This window comes from Endocarpon pusillum (genome assembly GCF_000464535.1).
Source record: "Endocarpon pusillum Z07020 unplaced genomic scaffold scaffold2274, whole genome shotgun sequence".
Classification (NCBI taxonomy): domain Eukaryota; kingdom Fungi; phylum Ascomycota; class Eurotiomycetes; order Verrucariales; family Verrucariaceae; genus Endocarpon; species Endocarpon pusillum.
In genome coordinates this window covers 123,846-146,808 of record NW_006916172.1, presented here as the reverse complement: position 1 = coordinate 146,808, position 22,963 = coordinate 123,846, and the positions used below count along the sequence as shown (strand labels likewise).

The 22,963-nt window shown below is 48.6% G+C and overlaps 8 protein-coding genes across 8 annotated transcripts; 7 read left to right on the top strand and 1 right to left on the bottom strand.

The window, feature by feature from the left end:
* Positions 1-1,831: 1,831 nt before the first annotated feature.
* Positions 1,832-3,403, top strand: EPUS_04799 (uncharacterized protein; the record flags this gene model as incomplete). The annotated part of the gene is made up of 1 exon (XM_007803443.1): positions 1,832-3,403. The coding sequence occupies one exon, from the start codon at positions 1,832-1,834 to the stop codon at positions 3,401-3,403; it is 1,572 nt and encodes a 523-aa protein (XP_007801634.1).
* A 2,747-nt stretch (positions 3,404-6,150) lies between these two features.
* On the top strand, positions 6,151-8,067 carry EPUS_04798 (uncharacterized protein; the record flags this gene model as incomplete). The annotated part of the gene is made up of 1 exon (XM_007803442.1): positions 6,151-8,067. The coding sequence occupies one exon, from the start codon at positions 6,151-6,153 to the stop codon at positions 8,065-8,067; it is 1,917 nt and encodes a 638-aa protein (XP_007801633.1).
* Positions 8,068-9,327: 1,260 nt separating this feature from the next.
* Positions 9,328-9,937, bottom strand: EPUS_04797 (uncharacterized protein; the record flags this gene model as incomplete). The annotated part of the gene is made up of 2 exons (XM_007803441.1): positions 9,328-9,859; positions 9,918-9,937. The coding sequence occupies 2 exons, from the start codon at positions 9,935-9,937 to the stop codon at positions 9,328-9,330; spliced, it is 552 nt and encodes a 183-aa protein (XP_007801632.1).
* A 3,772-nt stretch (positions 9,938-13,709) lies between these two features.
* On the top strand, positions 13,710-15,474 carry EPUS_04796 (uncharacterized protein; the record flags this gene model as incomplete). Its single annotated transcript, XM_007803440.1, has 5 exons — positions 13,710-13,721; positions 13,765-14,213; positions 14,282-14,328; positions 14,388-14,909; positions 14,954-15,474. 5 exons carry the CDS (start codon positions 13,710-13,712, stop codon positions 15,472-15,474), a joined length of 1,551 nt encoding a protein of 516 aa, XP_007801631.1.
* A 60-nt stretch (positions 15,475-15,534) lies between these two features.
* On the top strand, positions 15,535-16,363 carry EPUS_04795 (uncharacterized protein; the record flags this gene model as incomplete). Its single annotated transcript, XM_007803439.1, has 2 exons — positions 15,535-15,873; positions 15,953-16,363. The coding sequence occupies 2 exons, from the start codon at positions 15,535-15,537 to the stop codon at positions 16,361-16,363; spliced, it is 750 nt and encodes a 249-aa protein (XP_007801630.1).
* Positions 16,364-16,654: 291 nt separating this feature from the next.
* EPUS_04794 (uncharacterized protein) lies at positions 16,655-17,533 on the top strand (the record flags this gene model as incomplete). The annotated part of the gene is made up of 4 exons (XM_007803438.1): positions 16,655-16,714; positions 16,763-16,940; positions 17,003-17,207; positions 17,260-17,533. 4 exons carry the CDS (start codon positions 16,655-16,657, stop codon positions 17,531-17,533), a joined length of 717 nt encoding a protein of 238 aa, XP_007801629.1.
* A 783-nt stretch (positions 17,534-18,316) lies between these two features.
* Positions 18,317-19,708, top strand: EPUS_04793 (uncharacterized protein; the record flags this gene model as incomplete). Its single annotated transcript, XM_007803437.1, has 7 exons — positions 18,317-18,373; positions 18,426-18,527; positions 18,576-18,654; positions 18,712-18,926; positions 18,978-19,035; positions 19,136-19,280; positions 19,342-19,708. 7 exons carry the CDS (start codon positions 18,317-18,319, stop codon positions 19,706-19,708), a joined length of 1,023 nt encoding a protein of 340 aa, XP_007801628.1.
* A 1,279-nt stretch (positions 19,709-20,987) lies between these two features.
* On the top strand, positions 20,988-21,767 carry EPUS_04792 (uncharacterized protein; the record flags this gene model as incomplete). The annotated part of the gene is made up of 1 exon (XM_007803436.1): positions 20,988-21,767. The coding sequence occupies one exon, from the start codon at positions 20,988-20,990 to the stop codon at positions 21,765-21,767; it is 780 nt and encodes a 259-aa protein (XP_007801627.1).
* Between the last annotated feature and the right edge of the window lie 1,196 nt (positions 21,768-22,963).

Sequence of the window (22,963 nt, the reverse complement as noted above, 5' to 3'; positions counted from 1 at the left end):
GTCTTGGTTGCTGGAATTGCATAGTGGGGTCAGAAAGGCGTACTGAGGTAATATGGTCACCGTGGATGGGTCTGCCACAACGGAGCTGTAAGGGAGCGCAGAAAGATTCGAGAAGCTGCGGACAACATTGTGATTTCCTCCTAAGAACGATTAAGTGTCTCTGAGAATGACTTGCACTCAGAAAAGGGACACATCCACCACTCCGCCAAAAGGACAAAGGACAGCGCCGATGGGTTTTGAACCACACTTAATTGATGTACCTCTCTCCCCCGATTAGATTGCATCATTGCCAAGGTTTGTCCGCGAGTAGTAGTACTACTATAGTAGTGCAAACATGCCAAACATAGAACTTCGAGAACACCCTGATTGCCAAGATATTTGTCCTGATGACGGCGGTTGAATCATGGGGTGCAAACCATCCCCTTGCAGGATGAGATACCACATCACTCGGTGACCCTTTGGTCGTACAATATGTAATTCTGAAAAGAGCACACATCTCGGTCATACGGTCATACGATCATACGCTTAAAACACACGAGGAAGCACACATTGCATCAACACCTACCCCACTCAGCGCCACTCACTAAACTCCCAGCGCCCCTGGATCGCTCGTCAAGCAGTTTACCTCTCTCCCTACCTCCTCTTCGTACTACCTGTTCAGACCTGCTGCCATAGTTTGATACCCAGCGCCATGTCGACAATTCCAGCGGCTGGATTACTGGCCCGTCAACTCAAACAGATGCAAACCGATAAAGATATTCCTGGAATCTCCTGCGGTCTGGCCGATAACAACATATTTGAGTGGGAAGTGATGCTTATGATCAATGATGAATGCAAGTTTTATGGAGGTAGCGATTTCGTATCAGGGTTCAGAAACAAGCGCTGAAATGTTCTTGCAGGTGGATTTTTCCGAGCAAGACTATCGTTTCCATCCGAATACCCACATTTACCCCCCAAGATGAAATTCGAAACTCCTATATTCCACCCAAACAGTACGCAGCCTAAACAAAGGTCATGGTCAGGACTTTCTGATGGATGGTGTAGTCTATCCTTCTGGCGAAGTGTGTATTTCAATCCTTCACCCCCCAGAAGAAGACAAGTATGGTGAGTGTTGGAAATCGTTGTGTCTATGGGCTATAGTGCTGAATAGGTGACAGGCTATGAATCTGTATCGGAAAGATGGTCACCTGTTCAATCCCCCGAAACTATACTATTATCAGTCATATCAATGTTGAGCGGCCCTAATGACGAAAGCCCTGCAAATGTCGAGGCGGCAAGGTTGTGGCGAGAAGACCCCAAGGAGTTTCGAAGGAGATGCAGGAAGAATGTGAGGGAGAGCCTCGGAGACGAATGAAGAATATTTTTTGCAAGTATGAGGAGTTTAGTTTGGTCTAGTGATGTGACGTGTGCTATGCATCATGGCTCAGCTATCGGCGTTTCCTGGTGTCACACCACCAAGGAGGTTGGCATTTATCTTCGGTATGGTGAATAGGATAACTCAAGCTAAGTACGTTCTCAATCAGTGCGGAATCTACGCCCTACTATTGCTCTGAAGTTCGCTTGTCGTTGCTGAAGTTCTTTGTCTTGCAGTGATTGCAGTAGTTATATCGAGACAGTGACAACGCTTGTTCGCTCATGGCTTGCGGTTGTGAATATACCCAAATTCATCTTTCTCAAATCGGCGTTCATTATCAGTACCACTTCATGTTGATCGGCAACGTCGGTCACTCTTGGGTATTTATAGCTTGATTATCTTTTCACAGAGGGAATCGAGGACTTCTCACAATCTTTGTTTCTCATTTCCGACCTGTGCTCAAGTCTCCCTTTCACAATGCCGGAAAGATCGGTTCACAAACGCAGACATCCTACACCACCTTCAACCGATTCAGATGCTGCTGCGCAGGCTAGCAGTCTCACAACAAAACGCCTGCGTAAAAGTATGTCTAGGAGAAGATCTCCCAGCAGTGATTCTCCGGGAAATGGATCAACAGGGCACGCAACTGCAGGACAAACAACGCAAGGAGAAACAGTCCCAATGCAACTAGGTCAACAAGCATTGCAGGCCAACCTGTTGGCTCTCAACACATCTGCCCACGGACAAGGCCAAACTGAGGCGCAAAATGGTCACCGAACAGCAACAGGCGAAGAGACTTGCCCAGGACCATCTCAGACAAGTACATCCAATCAGAGCACGAGATTGCACGGTGGTGGATTCATACCGCAAAACCACAATCAGCCCATGCTGCTGCTAGGAGAAGCATCGATGACGATGCCAGGACCGAATCTTTCGTCGTTCATGAATGAGTTCGTTTTCGAGGCCTTGGAGTTGTCACCGTCCTGCTTTCCCAAAACGAAAGCATTACATAGATCACCAAAGAATAAACTACAGCTTCTCAATGGTGTTTCATTGCTGCCATCTGGTTACAATACTCAGAGTAGTACACCAGATACGTCTGTCACAACATCTGTGACATCCACGTATCCACCGATTTTGTCAACCTATGAGCTTGGAGGGGGTGTGCAGCAACAGCCGTCACAAGTTTCCTTGGCCTTGCCGCAAGCTTATTCTGTTCCAACCGGAGTGTACCTGCAAGGTGGCGTTCAGCAGGCTCATTTCACACCTCCGAACTTTATCAGCGTTGGCCAACCACATCCCCTCAATCAAGCACCACAGCTGGGACATCTATCTCAGCAGTCCGCTTTACCTTTGCAGGCGGGCGCTTTTGCAGAAACAGCCATCTCATCAGCCCAGGCAGGGCCGTCGCAACACCAAACTGGCAATCTCGCACCTCCATTTCGCCAAAATGCTGCCACTTACAACAATTTCCTCGATCCTTCTGCTGGATACGACGCCCAGGTCAGCTATGGCCAACAGGAACAACCAAATAGTGCATCAACGCATACAGAGTCAACCCCTCACGCAGCGCCGATATTCTCGCCGCATCCCCAGTCCGGTACGACTTATGTGTGGCCCACGCTACCCGAACCACAGCAGAACCCATTGCCACGACAACTTCCGCCCGTGCAACAAGATCTGACTCCACAGCAGAATACGGCAGCACAGCAGGCCCCCCATCCACAACGGACGCCCCCACTCCATGCCCATTCTCACACCAACCTCCCCATTGATCCTCAATTAGCCAGCTCATCCTACCTCTGGGCCCAACTCGAAGCAACGCAACTAACCATGGTGGGCATCTTAACTGCTCTACTTGTTCGAACAAGGAACCTAAATGAAGATCGAGGTGAAGAGGCAGGAAAAGCAGGCGGGCAGGGGTTTCTGGACGGTGTGGAGGGTTTGGATATCGATATTGATGAGGCCCAAGTGCAAGCCATCACGAGGAATTTGATCAATGTGATGACGCTTTGGTGGTTGGTTCGAAGGGAGAGGAGATGGCTTTAGTGAAAATTCGGAGTTCCCTCAGGGCAAGTGGGGGTTGAGATGGCACAAGGACTTGCTGGGATATCCGGAGGATGGGTGGCCTAGATTGGAATCTGGAAGGATATGAGAGTTCCGGGAGGATCGCGAAACGGAGCGTGGCATCGTATGTATTAGGTGCTCTTCGGACAGATCCTCTGTGGTCGCGATGGACTATTATAGATATGGTACTTCCTAGGACAGGCGACTGAATCGATGAGATCTTCACCAGGACAATCGTTGCAGCACTGAACTCAAGTCCTGGACTTTATGCTTGAACGTTAGCGGAAGCCCCTTGGAACCTCCCCTGGCAACGAGGAAGAAACTTGAATCAGCCTAACAGTACTTACTAGTAGTATTGCTAGTCACTAGGCTTGGCAAGAGATGTCCTCGATACTAGTAGTCAAGTTTCTTACCACCCGAGTGGCGTACAGAGGGCGCGTGGTCCATAGATCTAGTAAGCCAGGTTTGCTACTCACTGCTATTATGGAACAACGCCATACTTGATCTTCATATCGAAGCCCCTCTGAATCTGCAGATTTCTCAATCTACAAAAGAGCTCCAGCGATCGTCTTTAAGACTCAATCCTTGTCCTCCCGTCAGACACTGAGCCGCATTACTTATATGCTTCGTGACGCCATGATTCTCGGCCCAGCCCCGTTCGTGAAAACGATCTAGCTGCATATACGGGATTGCAAGCAGAAAGTTGGTACCAAAACTGGTGCCTTTGCACCCGTCGAGTTACGTCGTAGAAGCAGACGGCGCTACATAGCCCACGGAAGGTCATACTCGGAAGGTGATCATGGCCACCACCGTGGCAGCGATAGCGCTCATAGAATGCTGCGGTCGGCGCTATTGAATTGGGGTGATTGACTTGTGCCGCTAACGAGTGTGCTGGCAGCAGGTGGAGGACGGGCAGGTACTGCGATTGCAGCGTTGCACACGTGCCACAGGGTCTAGATAGTTGCGCCCTGGTATGGCTATCTCGAGGGTGAAATATATGTTTCCTCGTACATGGCCATGAGACAGGCGTGTATTGTGTCATGTATCATGTGTCATGGTGGTGCGACTGCGGGTTCACCACAACGCTGAACGGCATGTCAGGGTGTGCCAGTTGTTTGTCATCTTACCGTGGGTCACCAGATTGCAATTGTTCACCATTGAGTAGTCCCGTTTCGACCTTGAGATGACCGAGTTTCAGATCGGTAAGGATATACTTGCAGCCTTGAAAATTTTCGCGAATAAGTTGTCTCAGCGAAGGCCCCGTGGAAATCATGCAATAATCTTTAACAATGGGATTTTGTTGAGCCAAGAGGACCGCAGCCACAAATCAGCCGATCACCAGCTATTTGTCTGACAGATTTAATATTATCCCGGTAGATTCTGAGTACCTGTGGGTGTGGGAAGGCGGCAGAAAATGGTACCCGGGCATCAGATTTCCCATGCTTTCCCACCCATTTCTGGGCCACTTCTAGGCCATTTCTGGGCCCCGTCGCCCGCCGCTTTAAGCTCCATGCAGGTGACACCCCGCGGCTGCTAGGCTCTATCCCTGGTGTCACTAGATACCTCCACTTCCTTATCAAGAGTGGCATTCCCGTGTATTTAGCGCGGTGATCTTGCCCCAGTCTTGGCAGAAGGATCATTAAAATCTTTTTGATACAAATTTTACATCGGATTTTCTCCAGTGAATCTTACATCTTTAAAATTCTAGGACGGTAGAGCTATCTAGAGCTTCGCCGTTATTACATAATATCATCTTCTTGATCAAAGGTCCTATAATTAGGGTTATAAAGGCACAGAAAGATGTAAAGGCACAATATCTTGTGTTCCTTTGCCAAGGCTGAAGCAAGCATTCTTGGCACTAAATCACGGAAGCACTATTCTTAAGAAGGAAGTGGAGGTATTCACTGACAGGGGTAATCGGGTTGATTGTCGTCACGTCCGCCGTTCTTTACACCCACCCTCCGTTCCTCCTCTTTTAGCTACTCCCAGCAATGTGAAAAAAGAATCCACTTCTGGACCACGGTGATGTTGGGTCCCAAAAAAGAGACCCTCTCGTTGTGATGTGGCTTTGCTGACATCGTTGGCGTTGCCCTCCCGACTCTGCCTTCTTCTCTTTATATCTACCAAGGCGCCCTCTCGAGGAGAGTCCTCTCCTACAGCAGTGCCTTTTCAGACCAGAAACCTCCATTACCAATGATCTTGGATCTTCTGAGCTTCGCTTGCTATCGAGATGATTGAGCCCTACCTCCAAATTGACCCTCCTGTCGACGCTCAGCATGTTGCGAGCGAACAAACACTGGCAAATATCCAGAGATCTATTGTATGAGGCTAGAGCGTACGAAGTTATTGTCTACAACAGCTACGTAGTATGTTACGGAACTCTTCGCTAGCTACCGTTTTAGTGTCATACCAATTAGGTTGTACGGCACTTGTGGCGTTGCTCTAGGTAGGGGTCAGGCTGGTAAGTCATTCAGAGCAATTTATGCCAAGGGGAGGCGCTAATAGGGCGCAACATGTCAGCTCACCCCCCGCTCTCAGCTTCGAAGCCTCCCATAGATAGGACCTGCCGTCTGATGGAAGTCTCGGCTATTAGGCCACCATGATCCCAACGTGGAAAGATCAATGGGTATGCATATTGTGAAGCATCTCCACCCCCCTCCTTTTCCACCTCAACCCCTTTAACTCCCCTTGGCTTCCCAAAGCTGTGCTTTACCTACCTCTGTGTCAAAATGCCGGTGGATCAACGCCCGGAAAGTTTGAGTAAAGTGATACACCCCCGGCGCGAGAGCTTCCATCCGTCGCCAGTCGACTGGCGTGAAGAAATTCTGTATTTTTTGCTCCCCGACCGCTTTAGCGATGAGCAAGCTGCCAGCCGCACACCTCTTGACCTCAACAATACCCCGTTCCCTCCAAACACGCCGGTCCCTATTCAATGGGATAAATGGGCTCAATCAGGCGGTGAGAGATGGCAAGGTGGCACCTTAAAGGGCTTGGAATCGAGGTTGAACTATTTGGAAGAGCTGGGTGTAACAGCTATCTGGATTGGCCCTGTGTTCAAGCAACGGCTTAATTTGAACACATACCATGGTTATGGCATCCAGGACTTTCTCGACGTGGACGCGCACTTCGGGACACGGGATGATTTAATCAGTGTCGTCAATGCTGCCCACAGGAAGAAGATCCGCGTGATTCTCGACGTCATCTTCAATCATTCCGCTTGGAACTGGAATTATGAAGGATATCAATCTGATCCCCCCTACCGGCCATGGCCCGGCTACTACAAAGATGTCTGTTGGCTGGACAAAGACGGCAACGAGACGCCGAGAGCTCTCACCGACGCCGACGGTGCCGTTTGGCCGATCGAGCTACAGGTTGCCAACGCTTACACCCGCGCCGGCAAAGGCAGCTTGAGTGGTGAGAAGCTCGACGACGTGCACGCAGAGTTTCGGCGAACAGATTTCGATGGCTCAATGCGGGACTTCAACTTTGACCGCGAAGCAACCCTGACAGACCTCGCTCGCTGCTACAAATATTGGATTGCCTTGACGGACTGTGATGGGTTTCGCCTGGACACACTCAAGCACGTTGGAACCGGTGTGGCTCGCAGCTTCTGCGGGACAATCAAGGAGTTCGCCTCTGGCCTGGGCAAGACCAATTTCTTCCTCATGGGCGAGGTGGGAGGCCCGGATTTGAACGCCGAGACCTACCGAACGATACTGCAATCGAACCTGAACGCAACCCTGGATATTGGCGAAAGCCGAGTCGCCTTAACAGGAGTTGCCAAGGGCCTAAGACCTGCCTCTCATTACTTTGATATGGTGGCGCAGTGGGACCGCTCGCTGGGCTCGCACCGCGACGCTGGACTACACCACGTGGTGGTACTCGACGACCACGATCACGTGTTTGGAGCCAAGGTCCGCTTTTCTACCGATGCAGCCACTCACCATCAGGTCGTGGCCGGAGTGGCTATTCAGCTGTTCAGTCTCGGGATCCCCTGTATCTATTACGGGACGGAGCAGTCGTTGTCTGGCCCGCCGAGAGCCGAGCGTCAAGCATATCTCCCAGATTTCGGTTCAAGCGACAAGTACTTGCGTGAAACCATGTTTGGCACCGAATATCCCCGTAAAAGTGGTGCAGCAGGCTTGTCAATTGCGGGAGAAGACACTAGCCTGCCCGGTTTCGCCGCCTTCGGCGCCAAGGGAAAGCACTGCTTCCGCACCGACTTCACCACCTTCGTGCGCATCAAGACCCTCATCAAAATCCGCCAACGCTACCCCGTCCTTCGCTTCGGCCGCCAATACCTGCGAGAAATCCGGAAATCTGGCCCCTTCACCAAATCCAGCCCAGGCGACCTCTTTGCCTGGTCCCGCATCCTGGACGAAGAGGAAGCCCTCATCGTGATTAACGGTCACGGCGCCGCCGTCTCCAGCGCCCAAATCGCAGTTGATGCGGCGCTCAACCCGAACGGGGGAGAAGCAAAGCTGCGCGTCATCGCCAACTCGGCGGAGGTGGGTGGCGAGGCACGTACGTCGCATCGCATTGGCGATATGTTGGTGGTAAAATACGACTCGGACGGCCGCGCTTACGTCGAGATTAGAAATGTGCAGCCGTCCGGGGTCTTGGTTCTGACGAATCGGCCAGAGTAGGTCTTTTTCCCCGAATCCGGAGACTACGGATACGGGAGATTTTCTTATGAAGAAGGACGGTAGGTTCCTAAAAGAGTACTGTTTTCCAATATCAAATCTAGGTTGGCAGTCTTCCTTTCTGAATCAGTAATTCTCGAAGATGGAACATGACATTTGGATAATGAGAATAAGAATTAAAAATAGAATTAAGAACATAAAAAAATTTATCTAAGATAACTAGGTAAACTAAACATAGAAAATTACTCTTTAGCATTTATCTTTGACGAAAAGAGATAAGAATAAGTAAGTCTTAACCAGTTTTACTTGCTCCTCTTATGTAGAATCTTAGAGAACATTTCTTATAAAGCACTCTTTATATGTATAGAATATTCTAGTGTCTCTCTAAATAGTCAGAACATTCTGTTCAAACTTGCAAGCTGTGACTGCAAACGAAGTCCAAGCTTTGTGAGTCTTCATCCTGACATACATAACGAGCACAAGCTGCAGCCTACTACGTACGTACCAGTAGTACAGGATTAGCTTGGCAAACCAAGCTTAACAAGACCACTACTAGTAGTTAGTAGTTGTAGTAAGGCTAGGTAGGTGGTGAAGCTATTCTCGACCAACCGCCAATCGCGCCAATCGCCAATTCGACCAGCCGACCCGCCTATCGTCTGGACTATCTCACAACTCTAGATTCCGGGAAATAGGGCGCTGTTTCAGGCAGTCTTTGACGCCGCTTTCGGCGTCTGTTACACCGCGGGTCATGTGATGTGCTACCACATTTTTTTGTCACCCAGTCTAATTTTACCAACTTCACACCTTGAAAAATATCCCCCCTTTCTCTTTTTTGGGCTCTTGGTGGATCCGCTTTAAAGATCCCCAAAATCAGTCCACAATGTGGCTACAGGTAGTGCTCCTGGTTGGAATGGTACGGTACGGACCCTTTTGTACCGTCTTGTTGTGCTGTCTCCGAACGCTGGCATCGAGTCATGAGATCGATGGCCTGACTTGAACTTGGGAGTCATTTGGCTTCTGAACGCAAGTCGCAGAGGAGAAAAGAGACTGGCGAATACAAGGAAATGACTCATGTTCATATTCGACAGTAGCTAGTTGACAGCGATTCAACAACGATCATCCTGAGTTTCCTGATGATAGTCTCGTCATGACGTACTCAATGATAGTAGTTAACGAGTGTACAGTTTCATACCCAACTTTCCAATTCATGTCTCAGGTCTGTCTCTCCTACAGCGAATTGTTCCTGAACCTTAACATCTCCTCCTATAGCTTGAGACTAGCCCATCCGTTCTTACTTTGGTACGTATACTGGAAGTAATCGTCGCCGGCGGCCTTGTATGTCACAGATGCGACTGCTTTGTTGTTCTGGTCCTCGTCAATCCTCGTGGAGGCAGAAACGAATGATAAAGCATCGATGGTTCGAGTTTTCCACCCGATGTCGCTCTCAAAAGCCAATTCTTTGTTAGCTGGACCCGGTTTCAGCCAATCCTTCGAGGGATCCGCATTGTCAGAGCCAGCGTTGGCGAGCTTGGCTTCTCTGAGAACAGGATCCCCTCCGGCCTTACCAGGTCCAGTATAGTACAGTCTGATTGAGTTGTCCGAGAAGACGAGTGCTGAGAGAGGCCCTGGTCTAGCCTCGAGCCTTCCATCTTTTGCGCCGCATTCACCTCGCGAGTTCTTCGCATCCGCGGGTCTCTTGAATTTGAAAAAGTCGATGTAGTCGGTATCTGGCCGGTTCAGAAAGATATATGTCCAGCCGTTGACGAACACCGAGCTAGAGGTAGTTCTCTTGGTGCTATTGAACCACACAGTCAGCGCTCAGCCTAAGTCAGAAAGAGTCCAAATATACTTACGCACTCGATACTTCTGCCATGATTGGTAGCTTGAGAAGTCAATGGTTACACAACTGTTGAAATGCTTTGACTTATGTTGGCTCTGCAGAGTTTTGCGAAGAAACCATGACATATTTATACGTGTAGCTTGGAGCTTACCGGTTTCCCGCCTGGTCATTCAGCTCGTATGGAATCGGAGATCTCTGCCTATTCCACACCGAGCCAGATAATGGGCACCATGCCAATTCATGGCTACCTGAGCTCAAATCCTGCTAGAGAAGACGCGGTGTGCGCTCACAAATGGCAGCAAGATTCGTGTTTCCAGACTGCAGCCACATGAAGCTAGCGAACAGGACTCAGCATCTACTACGCAGATCTTCTCGCTCTCAAATGAAGTGGCGGCATACATGGAGCTGAGAAGGAGATACTACAACAAGTCAATAGGTTACTCTGTATGGCTGGAGCATGATACCGTCGATTCATGAACGTCCTTGATCACTGCATCGTTAGTTCAACGTAGTGTCGGAACTGTCATTCGCGCCGTCACAAAGCTCGATCTTACAGTAGCTCTGCATTCTTCAGCTGACGCCATAGAACTCTATTCGCTCCGGACCGTCTCCTTTCTTATAATGCCGGGGATGGACGATCTAACTAACCAGGGGCGCTGCTTATTTCTCCCCACTGATCTCAACAAGGTAGGAAGATGTATAGTACTTTGATGTAGACCGGATGTCACGTGATATCTAGCGCTGCAACAAACGCTACTGGATTCTGCGCGTCTTCGATGAATTTTGCTGGTTATCAAACGGTGGCGTATTGTGCGACGTTTTGAATGCGTTTATCACAGATTTGTTACGCGTTTCGCCTCGAATTAACATGTATTTTTAGTATTGACGTTTCGCGCTATTTCGCATGGATTGGCAGTTTGATATAGCAATTTGGTATGTATAAATAGGCTCTCCTTGCGCGGTCAATTAGATGGGACAACTTGCTATTCAGATTCTATTTCTCCTGATTAGTCAGCAACGTTCGACATTTGATCAACTAGAAAGATGATTCCCGCAGGCCCGCCATTTTAAGCTTATTACACTTTGCAGCTCATTCCTTGAGCATGGCGGTGTAGACACATTGGGGAGATAATTAGGCTGTACCTCCTATAGTAAAAAAGCTAGTAGTTAGTGGTAAGTTACTCACTACGTAGATGTGAGTATAGATGTCACATAGTAACCCAAACAGAACTAGTCTAGAATTAAGTTTGCATTCTGTTTGCATCTATCATTATCGGGTTTGGAGTTCAATTCAAGTCTGGGTGACCTGTAGCGGCCAACAGAAAAGCTAATGTCAGCCTTAAAATCAACTTACTCCCGTTTCCGTATCTGCAATCTTCGTTTTGAGGGAGGTCAAAAACATTCAGTCAACACATTTCAGGAGCTGTATTTCTTTCGGAAGGGGAAGGCTAAGATTTCTCTTATCTTGCTAGCCGCTTGGATTCAATTCCGTATTTCGACCTTTATTTGTAGCGCGAAACATATTGGGTGGACCAAACCAAAGAGGCTGGCTGACGGCATTTGGAACCAAAAGGGCATGAGTGGCTGGCTGAGAGAGATCTAGGTTTGTTGCCAGCGAGCTACCGTAGCTACCGTGGCTACCCCGTACCTAGAAGCCGCCTTAGGTATTGACTCGGTTAGAAGAGGTAATACGCTCTATGATCGTCCCACACACTGCGCGATGCCGTCACGTCCTAGTGCTTAACAGCAAGACGCTTTATCATATAATCTTATTTTTCATCTTTTATTTCTTTACGAATTTACATCTGTAGATGTCAAAAATTGATAGGTGTTAGAAGTATGCCATGAAGCAGTGCAGATTAGATTAGTAAGCAAGAGAAAGTAGATGGAATGGATTGATTGACTTGCTATCTCAACTCCTGAGGAGTAGGATGACCGCTATATATACGCATAGAAGAGGCAAGCTATAGAATCACCTAGAAGGAGATCATAAATCAGCGTTGCAATGCTAACTGCAGCATTTGTGAGTGTATGCGTTTCTGAGTAATAGCGCGTGGCGAACAGTTGCGGTGGTCGGAGAACTCTGTCTTCCGCTGACAATAGGAACATCTGGTAGTGCATAATGTTGCTTTTATCACGGTAGAAGGCATAAGCATTGTTGGCTCTAAGCTAGAAATTTGATATGTGAGGATGACGAAGATAAATCTTACTGCAAACAGTATTAGTCTCTTTGACTCTTAGGCTAGTGCCAAACATTATCATCACTGAGGGATTAAGATCTACTGGCACCTTAGGGGACGGCTAGGCCGCTGGGCCCTCGGATTGAAACTTAGCTAGCACTAACCCACGCTAATAATACTTGTGACTCCTGCCGTACTAAGAGAGTCAAAATTCGAATAAAGACTACGGAGTATTGTTGCAGAATAAATCAAAACTAAAGCGTTTCACTATTGAACACTATGACGCGGTGGCGTTCGCAGTGCGTGGGACGGTTAGTTGTTGTGCTGAAGGAGATTCTCAAGTTTGAAAGGGGAGGAAACAGAGTTCTGTTACCCGTTGGGCCGGATACGGGGTTTCTTGGCACAGTTAGTAGGAGGCAGTTTTTCTCGATTCAAGTCACGTTAACGGGCTATAACTATCACGTGACCATGTGACACCTACTCACATTCAAGACTCTCTTTAGCTTGTCGTGCTCAATGAATTTGCATTTTACTTGGTGTCTTCAATAAATGCTCCGGAAAATGTGGAAGTGAGGCTTTATTAATTGGGTTTATTCACACCCAAAGAGAACACCTACCCCACTACATATGACATTTCTTTTTCATTAATCTAGATGCCTTTCAACTTAGCCACAGAGACAATACAGCTGTCTGCAGGTCTCCCAATTCTTGCGTCTGTTATTACCGCGCCAGTTATTATCGATTCGAAATGTATCATTCTCCCGTCCGTGAATTCCTGCTCACAGACACGTCGTCCACACTTCAACTCAACGATCCCAATCAACAACCAATCTGTGCCCTCATGGGTAACTGCGGAGATGCAACAGCTGTTCAACAAGACCTTGATAGACGCCTGGAACGGCAGCCTTAGCGCGAGCTTCAGTGCCAATCTCGCCTGTGACCACTGGGATGGCTTTTTTACCTGGGCAACGTCCTTCACTATCCATGCTGACAATATCATGAGTGGATATGCGTAAATGGGCTCGCATCCATTCGGCCGCCAGGCCGGGCGTTTGGCTGACATAGGTTCTCGGCCAACTCAACAAAACAGGGGCCGGAAGTTATTTGGAAGACGCATCCTGCATCGGCAAGCTTTATGTCTCGATCGTCAAGATCTCCGACATGGCCACTTGGGTAGTGTCGACTTGATCGGCGGCAATAATGGGAATGTGATAACATTCCATCCTTACCAATTGTTTCCTCCGCTACAGCCAGATTCACATTGTGTGCGTTCAGCTCTGATGGAATCTCGGTTAGCTTACCGACACTAGAGACTCTCACATACGCCAGAAGCGTCTGGACTCGCAGCCACTTCACCGGAAATGGCCGGAAAAGGCCTCTTGAGGCAGTAGCATTGGCAGGGTCATCCCCGTTTTGGTCGAGTGGCACTGTCGAGCTTTTGGGAGGATGCGATAGGCAGGAGTCTCACAATTTTGAATTGCTGCTGTTGGCCTTGTGAACCTTGAGAGTTGCAATCGGCATAATTGTTCGCAACCTTGATATTCACTGCGAAGTTGAAATCTACCAAGAAGGCTAACACGATGTATAAAAACGTGTCGAGCAAAAAGCCCACTCATATCATTCAAATGGGAGGCAATGTGAGTACTCCATCAGTTCAATTCCATAAGTCACTGGTGGTAGCTTACGCTGAACGAGGGCTTCTTGCACAATGCATCCAGGACCACCAACCAAACCACAGATCCAGAAAAATGGAAAGTCCTCATGTATCAGATCCCCGTGCCGCTGGGAGATTGCTCAATATATGTACTCATGTACGACGACGTTATACAAAAATGCTTCATCATGGACGGAGGGACAAGCAGTGCAGGGTCCGACGCTGCAAAGCAGATCATGGACGCTTGGACCGTCATCCAGGAGGAACTCAAAGACAATCTCCCGTGCCCTGACAAGAACCAACATCCTCTCAGATTCGATTCGTGGGTCGTAACTCACTGGGACCCAGACCATTGGAGAGGTGTTGCCGATTTGATTGGCTCGCCCCAGGGGAACAATGGGGGCAAAAGTATTGGAAAGTATTTCACGGATGCGCGGACCCTCATTGCAGGAGCCCCTTGCGATGCAGTCCTGTGGTATGTGTCTCACTTGTGAACTTGCAACGAAATTCAAGATGAGCTGGGCTGACGGCCGAGCCAAACAGGAAAAAGGCAAAGGGCGAAAAACGTACCGACGCAGCAAAAATCAAAGGTAATGAAGAACTGGTACGGTTGAACTCTGTATGACTTTTCGATCTGCGTTGATTACAGCTAGAAAACACTTGGATTTTGATCTGCGTGGCAATTACATGCGCCATAATTTGATAGGCAGAGACCTCTTTAGCCCGGAGGATCAGTACACGAAGGACGGCTCTGGCAAGTTGAAGTGGGCTGGTGATCAGGGTAGGCCTCGATTCGTCTGTTTAGGTGCTGGTGGCTACTGCATCGGCAAAAACGGCGCATCCAACGATGACCCTTCACGGAACGAAGTCTCGATTCTATTGCTCCTGTACTGGCCATCTACCAATCGAGCATCCTACTGGACCGGCGGCGATGGATTCCCCTCGCTTACCCAGCATCTCGCTGAAAACATCTTTGGCAAGGCAGGATTCTTCGACAAGCCTATCAAAGTGGTCAAGCTTGACCATAACGGGTCATCCAGAGAGTTTTCTAATGTCGCCAATACCAACAATATCTCGTCAACTTCCATGGAGGAGCCTTTCTTCACAATGACAGCCAAGGCAAATCCGTCAAAGGTTATCGTGACTCCCGGTGACGACTACGGGCATCCTTGTATTCAGCGGACAGCAAATTGCGAGGTTGCTAATTGAATCCAGGCTGGGATGTTGTCCTGTTCTGGTATTGCTGGTGCCAGAATCGGAAAGCCATGCCTGCGAACGATTATTCGGCATCCAAGAAAGCTCCAAAGAAAAAGCTCAAGACTGCTGACCCGCCCGACCCAAGGATGAAAAACCTTATGGTGGTTTCATATTGTGCAGATATTTTGTATACCACAAAGACACCATATTGGATGGCAAATCTCAAAGTCGGCCAGAAGGACGTAAACATCACGGATGGTCGTGCGAAGCTTGCCGATAAGATCATCCAGGAATATTTGACGCACAATGACGACGTTACAATGATGAACCTGTACAGAGAACTGTGGCTAACACCGCGGGATTTGCATCATCGAATCAAGCCAAATTTCGACCGGGATAACGACCCTAAAGCCTACGACTTGGCCCTCAAAAATCCTGAGTCTCACGATGTCATATACGACAGGGAAGACATCGAGCAAGAAACTCGAGAGACTCTTGCCGACATGACTTGCGAATGGTGGAACTGGCTATCACCGTAATACGTCCAAAGAGTGCAGCCTGGCATACACAAGGGAACCGAAAAATTCTACTTGCTGAAGATGACATCGGTCGCTAACGAAGACGCTGATGGACACATCGAGGTGCTCCAACCATGCGGCGAGCCAGAATATCTCACCAGGCCAACATTGGAGCCCTTCCACAGAATGATCACACGGAAGAAACCGGCCGACTCGAGGCTCGCTCAAAAAGTCAAGAGCAAGGACAAGCAGAAGCAAAAGCAGATCCAGATCCAGAGTGACAATTTAGACGTCGACGAGAGGTTCGGGGCCACGGAAAAGCGCACAAATAAGAACCGCAACAAGAACCCGGAAGTCGAGGAGGATAAGTGGGAGGCCCCCGAAGCCAAATGGATGAAAGAGCAGATCCCCCAAGGAAGAGTACACGGACAAGGACTCAGAAACCGAAGGGTTTCCTGGCGGAAAGTGGGACCAAACCACGACAGTTGACCAGAAGCAGAAGGAATACAAAGACCTCAAGGCCTTTCAATCCGGATGGGGCGATGGGGGCAAACGATCTAAGCTGTTTATGAAGCTGCTCGCTGAGGAGCTGGCCAAGGACAAAAAGAACGCCAAAGGAAAAGCGGCGACTTCGAAAGGAGGCAAGAACGGCAAAAAGGTGAAGAAGACCTACCCGCGAGCTCATGTTATCAACAGACTCCCGAAGGATGGGAAGTTCGAGCCTGGGGAGGCTGATGAGTCGGAGGGTGATGATCGATTTAATGCTTCCGAGGACATATCGGAGGACGAGGAGGACGAGGACGAGGACGAGGACGATGCTCCTAGAAGAAGAAAAGGCTCCAAGAATCCGGTCAAGAATCAGGGCAAGAAGCCCACTGCCACTAAACACAAAGGCAGGGGTAGAAGGTAGGATTGGGTGCTGGGTTGCCAGCGGAGAAGCTGAAGGACTAATAAGTACTGCCGGAAGCCTACTTTGCAATGCATTCGACGGTTTCCCTCTTCCTATATCATAAATCCTCGGCTCTGGCTCTTTGAGAATGCCAATGCCCCTTTCACTTGGTCTGCTTCCTTTCAGAAATGGAGGTTGCTGCTCCAATACTTTGTTGGTCACTTGGGGGTTCCTATCCTGCTTTCTCCGTATCTATTTGATAATTCACAATGTCGTCACTGCCCACTTCATCTTGACTTTCCTTCGTTGCCAATGCTGGAAAGGGAGAAGAGCTTTTACGAGCAACGACCGATGAAGGTTTTGTCCAGTCTAGTAAGACAAAGATTCTCAATGCCCGGCTCAAATTACTGACTTTGACAGGTTGTGGAAAAGTACTCAGCCTTGCTGGAGGTCGAGCAAGAAGAACAGATCCCGGCCGACGCCGACCACAGCATGATGTGCAAGTTCGAGGCGGACAGCGAAGGTATCTTAGAGAAGGTGTGCAAGCGGATCGGACGGATAAGAAGGGGAGCAGGGACCCAAGCCACCGACCAGACGGGTACGTCGCCGTGACACATGTTTGCTGCGGAGTAGCCCTGACTCAACACCGCATGATGCTAGTGTCATACAACCAGCATTTCGAAGTATCGCACCTGCTCAGCCCAGCCTACACGGAACAAGACGATATCGGCCGGAGCCTGGAGTCGTCACTGGCTCTGACGGAGGCGCCTCGGCAGAAGGTACAGCGGCGGTTCGTGCTGTGGGGCCTAGGGGGCGCAGGCAAGACGCAGATCTGCCTGAAATACGCGCAGACGCATCGTGAGAGGTATGCTATAGAATGAACGGGAGACAAGTTCAACGCACGCTAAATGTAACAGATACTGGGGCGTTTTTTGGATCGACGCCAGCACGCGTGATAGCATCCAGCGCGGTCTGGTACAGATCGCCCTTATTCTCCAGATCGACCAGGACACGGACAGCGTCAAGCGAGCGCTGGCCAATGCGTCGAAGGCGTGGCTGCTAGTGTTCGACAATGCAGACGATCCAGACCTGGCTTTGAACCCCGTACTTCCCGGCGGGCGACCGAGGCAACATAATTATCACCAGCCGCAATCCAGAATGTCGTCAGTACAGCATAGTCGGACCCCGTGAGATCGGGCGGATGTCTCGCGAAGACTTGGGGCGCTGTTTCGGAAGACTGCCTACGGCGACACTATTTCCAGTGATCGGATCAAAGGCGAGGACCAACAGATCCGACAGGGGATAATCATCAAATGATCTAGAGAGATGTCGCTTGAATCGACTTCTACAGCTTGATGCTAGTAATCTATAAAAAGTTAGAAAATATAGAAGTTGAAATCCAAGCAGTAGATAAGAGGGTTCTTCCTCTAGCATTTTTTAGCAAAAGAGGGTGTTGAAAAGTAGGGTGGCTAGCACATTGTGTAGTGAAAAAGAGAGGTGATTTATTTAAATAAAATACTATTTTTCGATTGATCTTTCATCCTTTACAAGAACAGCCTTACTATAGATTACTTGAAAAGTTCTGTCATTCGGTAAACAACAACCTCCTTATGCTATTACGTCGAAAATTGTCTAATCGACTAGCGATATTTTCAGGATCTTGGCGAGCTGCGGGCCATTGATGCATTTCAGGATACTTTGCTTACAAAACAAGGATTGAAAATTCTCTTTAGATCCGCAAATACATACATGCTCGTGTCGTCTTAGAAAACAAGCATCATCTTCCGCACGAGCTTTTAACCTAACCAGGTTCTTCTCGAAATTTTCAACGAGATGCGGCTAAGAGACGTACAGCGTCTAGAACTACCGCCGTCGGCAGATATGCATGTCCATTTGAGGCAGGACCAAGTTAATCTCCACCGGCCCCCAGTACTGGATCAGACTGAATAATTTCTTCCTGGCTACATGTAGGTCATGGAATTGGTGGTTCCCCAGATTTTGAATGGAGGAGTGGACACGGTGTTTGTCATGGTAAGTAGATCTTCAAACATCTCATTCCATCATTAGCTGATCTGGTTTACAGCCAAACCTACAGCCGCCCATCACAAGTATAGCCAAAGCTTTAGACTACCAGTCCTGTCTGCGAGCCATCGAACCTAAAGTCCATTATCTCATGTCACTCTACGTGGGTTATCTATGGTTATGAACTTGCCACGCCGCTTAACTACACCAGCTTCATCCCTCCATTACCCCCGAAGTAATCGCTGAAGCCGCAGCCGCTGGTATTGCTGGTGTCAAGATGTATCCTCAAGGTAAGGCATCATTGACGAGGCTTCTTTGCTCCATGCTGGAGTATTGATACATTTCAGGTGTGACCACGAATTCCGAGTCAGGCGTGCCAGCCGATTTCCTGAAAGCCTATTCTCCTGTCTTCGCTGCCATCGAACAGCATGACATTGTGCTTAACTTGCACGGAGAGTGGCCGGGACGTCCACCAAGCGACGATATTTCTCTTGAAGAAGCGTTCCTGCCAGAGCTTAAGAAGCTTCACGAGAAATTTCCACGTCTTCGATGCGTCCTCGAGGTGTGTAGATCCTCATCGTTAACTGCCTCATACTGTAATAACGCCGTGCAGCATTGTTCCACCGCCGCGGCTCTGGATGCCGTACGGGCTTGCGGCCCATCAGTTGTTGGTTCGTCCGTCTACAGTTGATCCTGATGACCCAGCCCCCATGACTTTCCAACTCCGTTCTCTCTTCTTCTGCTCTCCTTCTAAACACATGGATACCGCAGGAACGATAACGGCACATCACCTCTACTTGACGGGTGATGATAGTCAGACAGATCCTCTGGCTTTTTGTAAACCTATTCCAAAAAAGCCATCAGATCGAGATGCCCTGATCAAAGCTGTATGTAGCGGGGACCCTAAATTCTTCTTGTGAGTTAGTCCGCGTCCTTCTGAGCGTGATCTTTCCTTACTAACCTTGCGTGCCTTTCAGCGGTAGTGATAGCGCACCGCATCCGTTAGCGTCTAAGACTAAGATCGAGAGTGGCCAAGCAGTACCAGCGGGCGTATTCACACAGCCCTTCGCTAGCCAGCTTGTGATTCTAGCACTTGAAGAGGCAATTGGAAGGGGAGTTCTCGAAGAAGACGAAGTCACACAGGACCGGCTTGAGCAGTTCCTCAGTCGATCTGGAAGGCGCTTCTACAAGCTGCCTGATCCTGTCACCGAAGGACCACCCAAGATCGTGCTTGAGAGAAAAGGCGAAACGATTCCCACGAGCATAAAGAGCGCTGATGGCACTCTTGAGATTGGGTTATCAAGATCAAATGCTCCTGTTTTCAGTTTAAGCTGGCTTACGTAGGGTGGCTTCTAATTCCTACTGGTTTTGGAAATGCCAGCGACATAAGCGCCAGATGTACTTGATCAGGTAGCGCTACTATATGCAGAAGACAAATGCTGAACCAAGAAAACACATCCTTTCGAAGAATGCACGAAGTGGAACATGAAAATAGGCAAATGAAAGGCATTATTACGATGTTAACACCAAGATTTCGGCACGACAGGAGTATTCAACACCAATCCATACAGGGTTCTATCAGCAACAATGAAACTAGTCTCATTCCTTCCACACGTGAAGACCTTATATCGTAGAATATGTGAAGACTTTGTTTGCTTAGTACATGCGATGGCTTTCTTATCAATCTTCCAGGTCATGATAATACTTGTAACACACATATTAAGTCAAGTTTCCTTGCCAGACCTGCAGGGTTATCATACTTCATTAGCTACAACAGTCACATAAAGATTACTTGATTAAAAATCAGAGTAACAAAGATACTATTCTAACTTATATCTTATATTAAAGATTATGCTTGCTAAGAAGTCTAAAGAATTTTGGCCCTTAGCTCTGGCCTGGCGGTGGTGGTGCTGCTGAGTTTGGAGTTTGAACGCTGAAAGATAGAGTCAGTTATACATACGCAGTAGTATGACCGTGTCAGCCATGAGGTAGAAATAATGTTGATATGTTATATAACTAGTCGTAGATGTCTCAGGTCTCAGTCATGATATGTGGCTTAGACGATGTCTGCTTAGTCAATTACTAGTCCTTTTCGAGCATAGCGTGTGTGGCTATGCCACTAAGCCCGTCTGGGGGACCGAAGCAAAGTCGCAGCTAGTGGTCAGTAAACTATTACTAATACCACACTGTCCCTAACGGTCCGCCGCAACTGAGGGGTTGGTTTAGTGTGTACTATGGGGCTGAAGTAATGTTAGTCAGGTGCTAGTAGCGGCTCCTTCTTGTTACCAGATTCCAGTTCTATGATTCGTCAATGTAAAGCTTATTTTGTACATAGCCATTCTAACGAGCTAATTTATTACATCTAACTTCTTATAGATGTAAGTTAGCTCTTTTGTGCAAAAGACGTTTACAGTGAAGATACTAGCGCTGAGCTATGTTACGTCAGGCCTCCCCCTCCGCACCGCAGCTTGTCCTTTTTCCTATTAGTTAATTATCCACCCACACCCATCAGCAGCCTGGAATCAACACATCACGGGATAAATCATATGACGGATTTCCATCATGATCTCTATCATGGCATCCCGTCTGTGCCTCCTGGAGGATATGTGGCATCGAAGTGACAATGAAACTTCACGCTGTCCTTGCCGTTTTTCTTATACTTGCAGTCTCTTTGACCCCGGCTGAAGTAAGCGACGAGATCCACCTTCAATGGTCCATATGTGATCCGAACCCACAGGTCGTGCTCCAGAAGCTCGGCGAAGACGTCCGTAGTGGTCCTAAGAAGCAGAGCCCGATCACTTACTTTGACACGAACCCGCCGGTCTACCTGCAGCAAGGGCGCATGTTTCGTACAAAAACGAGCCACAACGAGGACCTATCCTTAGTCAAGGTCCGTTTCGCGGAGAAAACCTCAGACATCCCCGATACCGTCAACTGCGTCTGGGATCGCTACGGCGACCAGACGTTTTTCACATGCGAAAAGCGATCATCCTTGGATGGTGATGATGGAATGAGTCTCTGGAACGAGGAACAAGTCCGCTTCGCTGAACGTTATGGGGATATCGTCTGGGAGGAACTCGTTGCGTTCGGCCCGTTCTTGAATGCCAAGTGGAAGCTGCATCTTGAAGGATTCAGAGCTGTGTTTGACGATGTGGTGGTCAAATCGCACCATCTGATGGAAATAGAAATCAGGGTCTCTACGTTTGAGGGCGATGGTGTCTATCACGTGGTCACCAAATACCTGAGAGAGCACGGGTTGGAGCTTTGCGATGACCAGGAGTCAAAAACTTTTAGACTATTCCAAGTCTTGGGTTATCGCAATGAACCGGCTCTGGTACTAGCCTCCCATGATCTCCGCCGGAAGGTCAAAGCACTCGACCTTGCCGCTGTTGGAGTTGTATGAGCTCTACAATTTATCTTGCACTAAACTGATCCAAGACCCCAGTCAATATTTATATTATGTTGCTCGCTCAGGCTTAGTGGACCCTATTGGTTTTTTTTGGTTTTTTTTTCGTAAGGACGCACTTTGCCAAAAGTAATGTAGGTGTAGTAAGTAGGCCTGCCCAGCGGTCACATAAATAGCTCTTAGCAAAGCCAAGTCTCGGTCTCCTTTTTCACAAATCTTCAAGTTGGTACCCCTGCTTACTCGTCCGCGATGGCATTTCCTACTCAGCGAATCGGCCATATCTCGATCCCAAATATCGTAGGGTGTCCCGACAAGGGCCCTGAAGGAAATCGCTAGCAGTAGCAGTTCTACATCTCCCATCTGATTACAGTATCGTCGTCGGTCAATCTGAGGGAGCTCAGTGTTCAAGTTTCTGTGTTCTTATCTTAATATTTCCATTGTCCTCTATCAACTGATTGACCCCAAAATATCAGATATCATCTTATTCTGTGGAGATAACGACTCCCTTTAAGCAGCTGTAGAGTTGAAATGCAAATTAGCCGTTTAGATTCAACCTACAGCGGACTATTACAGGCTTAAGTACGGAGTCGTGCATCAAAAGTCATTAATATACGCTAAAACTAGGGCGCCACTAGCACACATGATCCAAGCTTTAGCATGATGTTGAAAATGTTGCTATCGGGGTAGAGCCCTAGAGCTGCCGCTATGACCCCCTTTTTCTTTAGGGCGCTTCGGGCTGATGCGGCCCTCTTTAGGTTATCTAATGTGGCTCAGAAGTCTGTATCTGTAAAGCTTCAGCCATCCGCCCTCTGATCATCCTTACGTTTCCACTGACCACCAACACCATGCTAGCACAAGAAAAGTTAGCTTTTATACATCCTAGTTAGCGTATATCAATGACTTTTGATGCACGACCTGTCACGTGTCACGTTGGAAGCAGGCGACGAGTGCGCGAGATCTTCAGCCCATGTTGAGTGCTATCCTAAGACTGAAGAGTCGACGGTGAGGGCCCTGGGGTCGCTTCTATATAGCAAGCATGCCCCTTACTAACGTCTAGTGCTAATCAATCCCCGGTGCCCTAGCGCTAGCGGGCGACAAGCATGGCAGCCGTGACATCACCCCCCCCTCCAGAAGACTCGACATGCCCTCATGTCTGATGAGAAAAAAAAAAACAGCAGCAGCACACAGCAAAA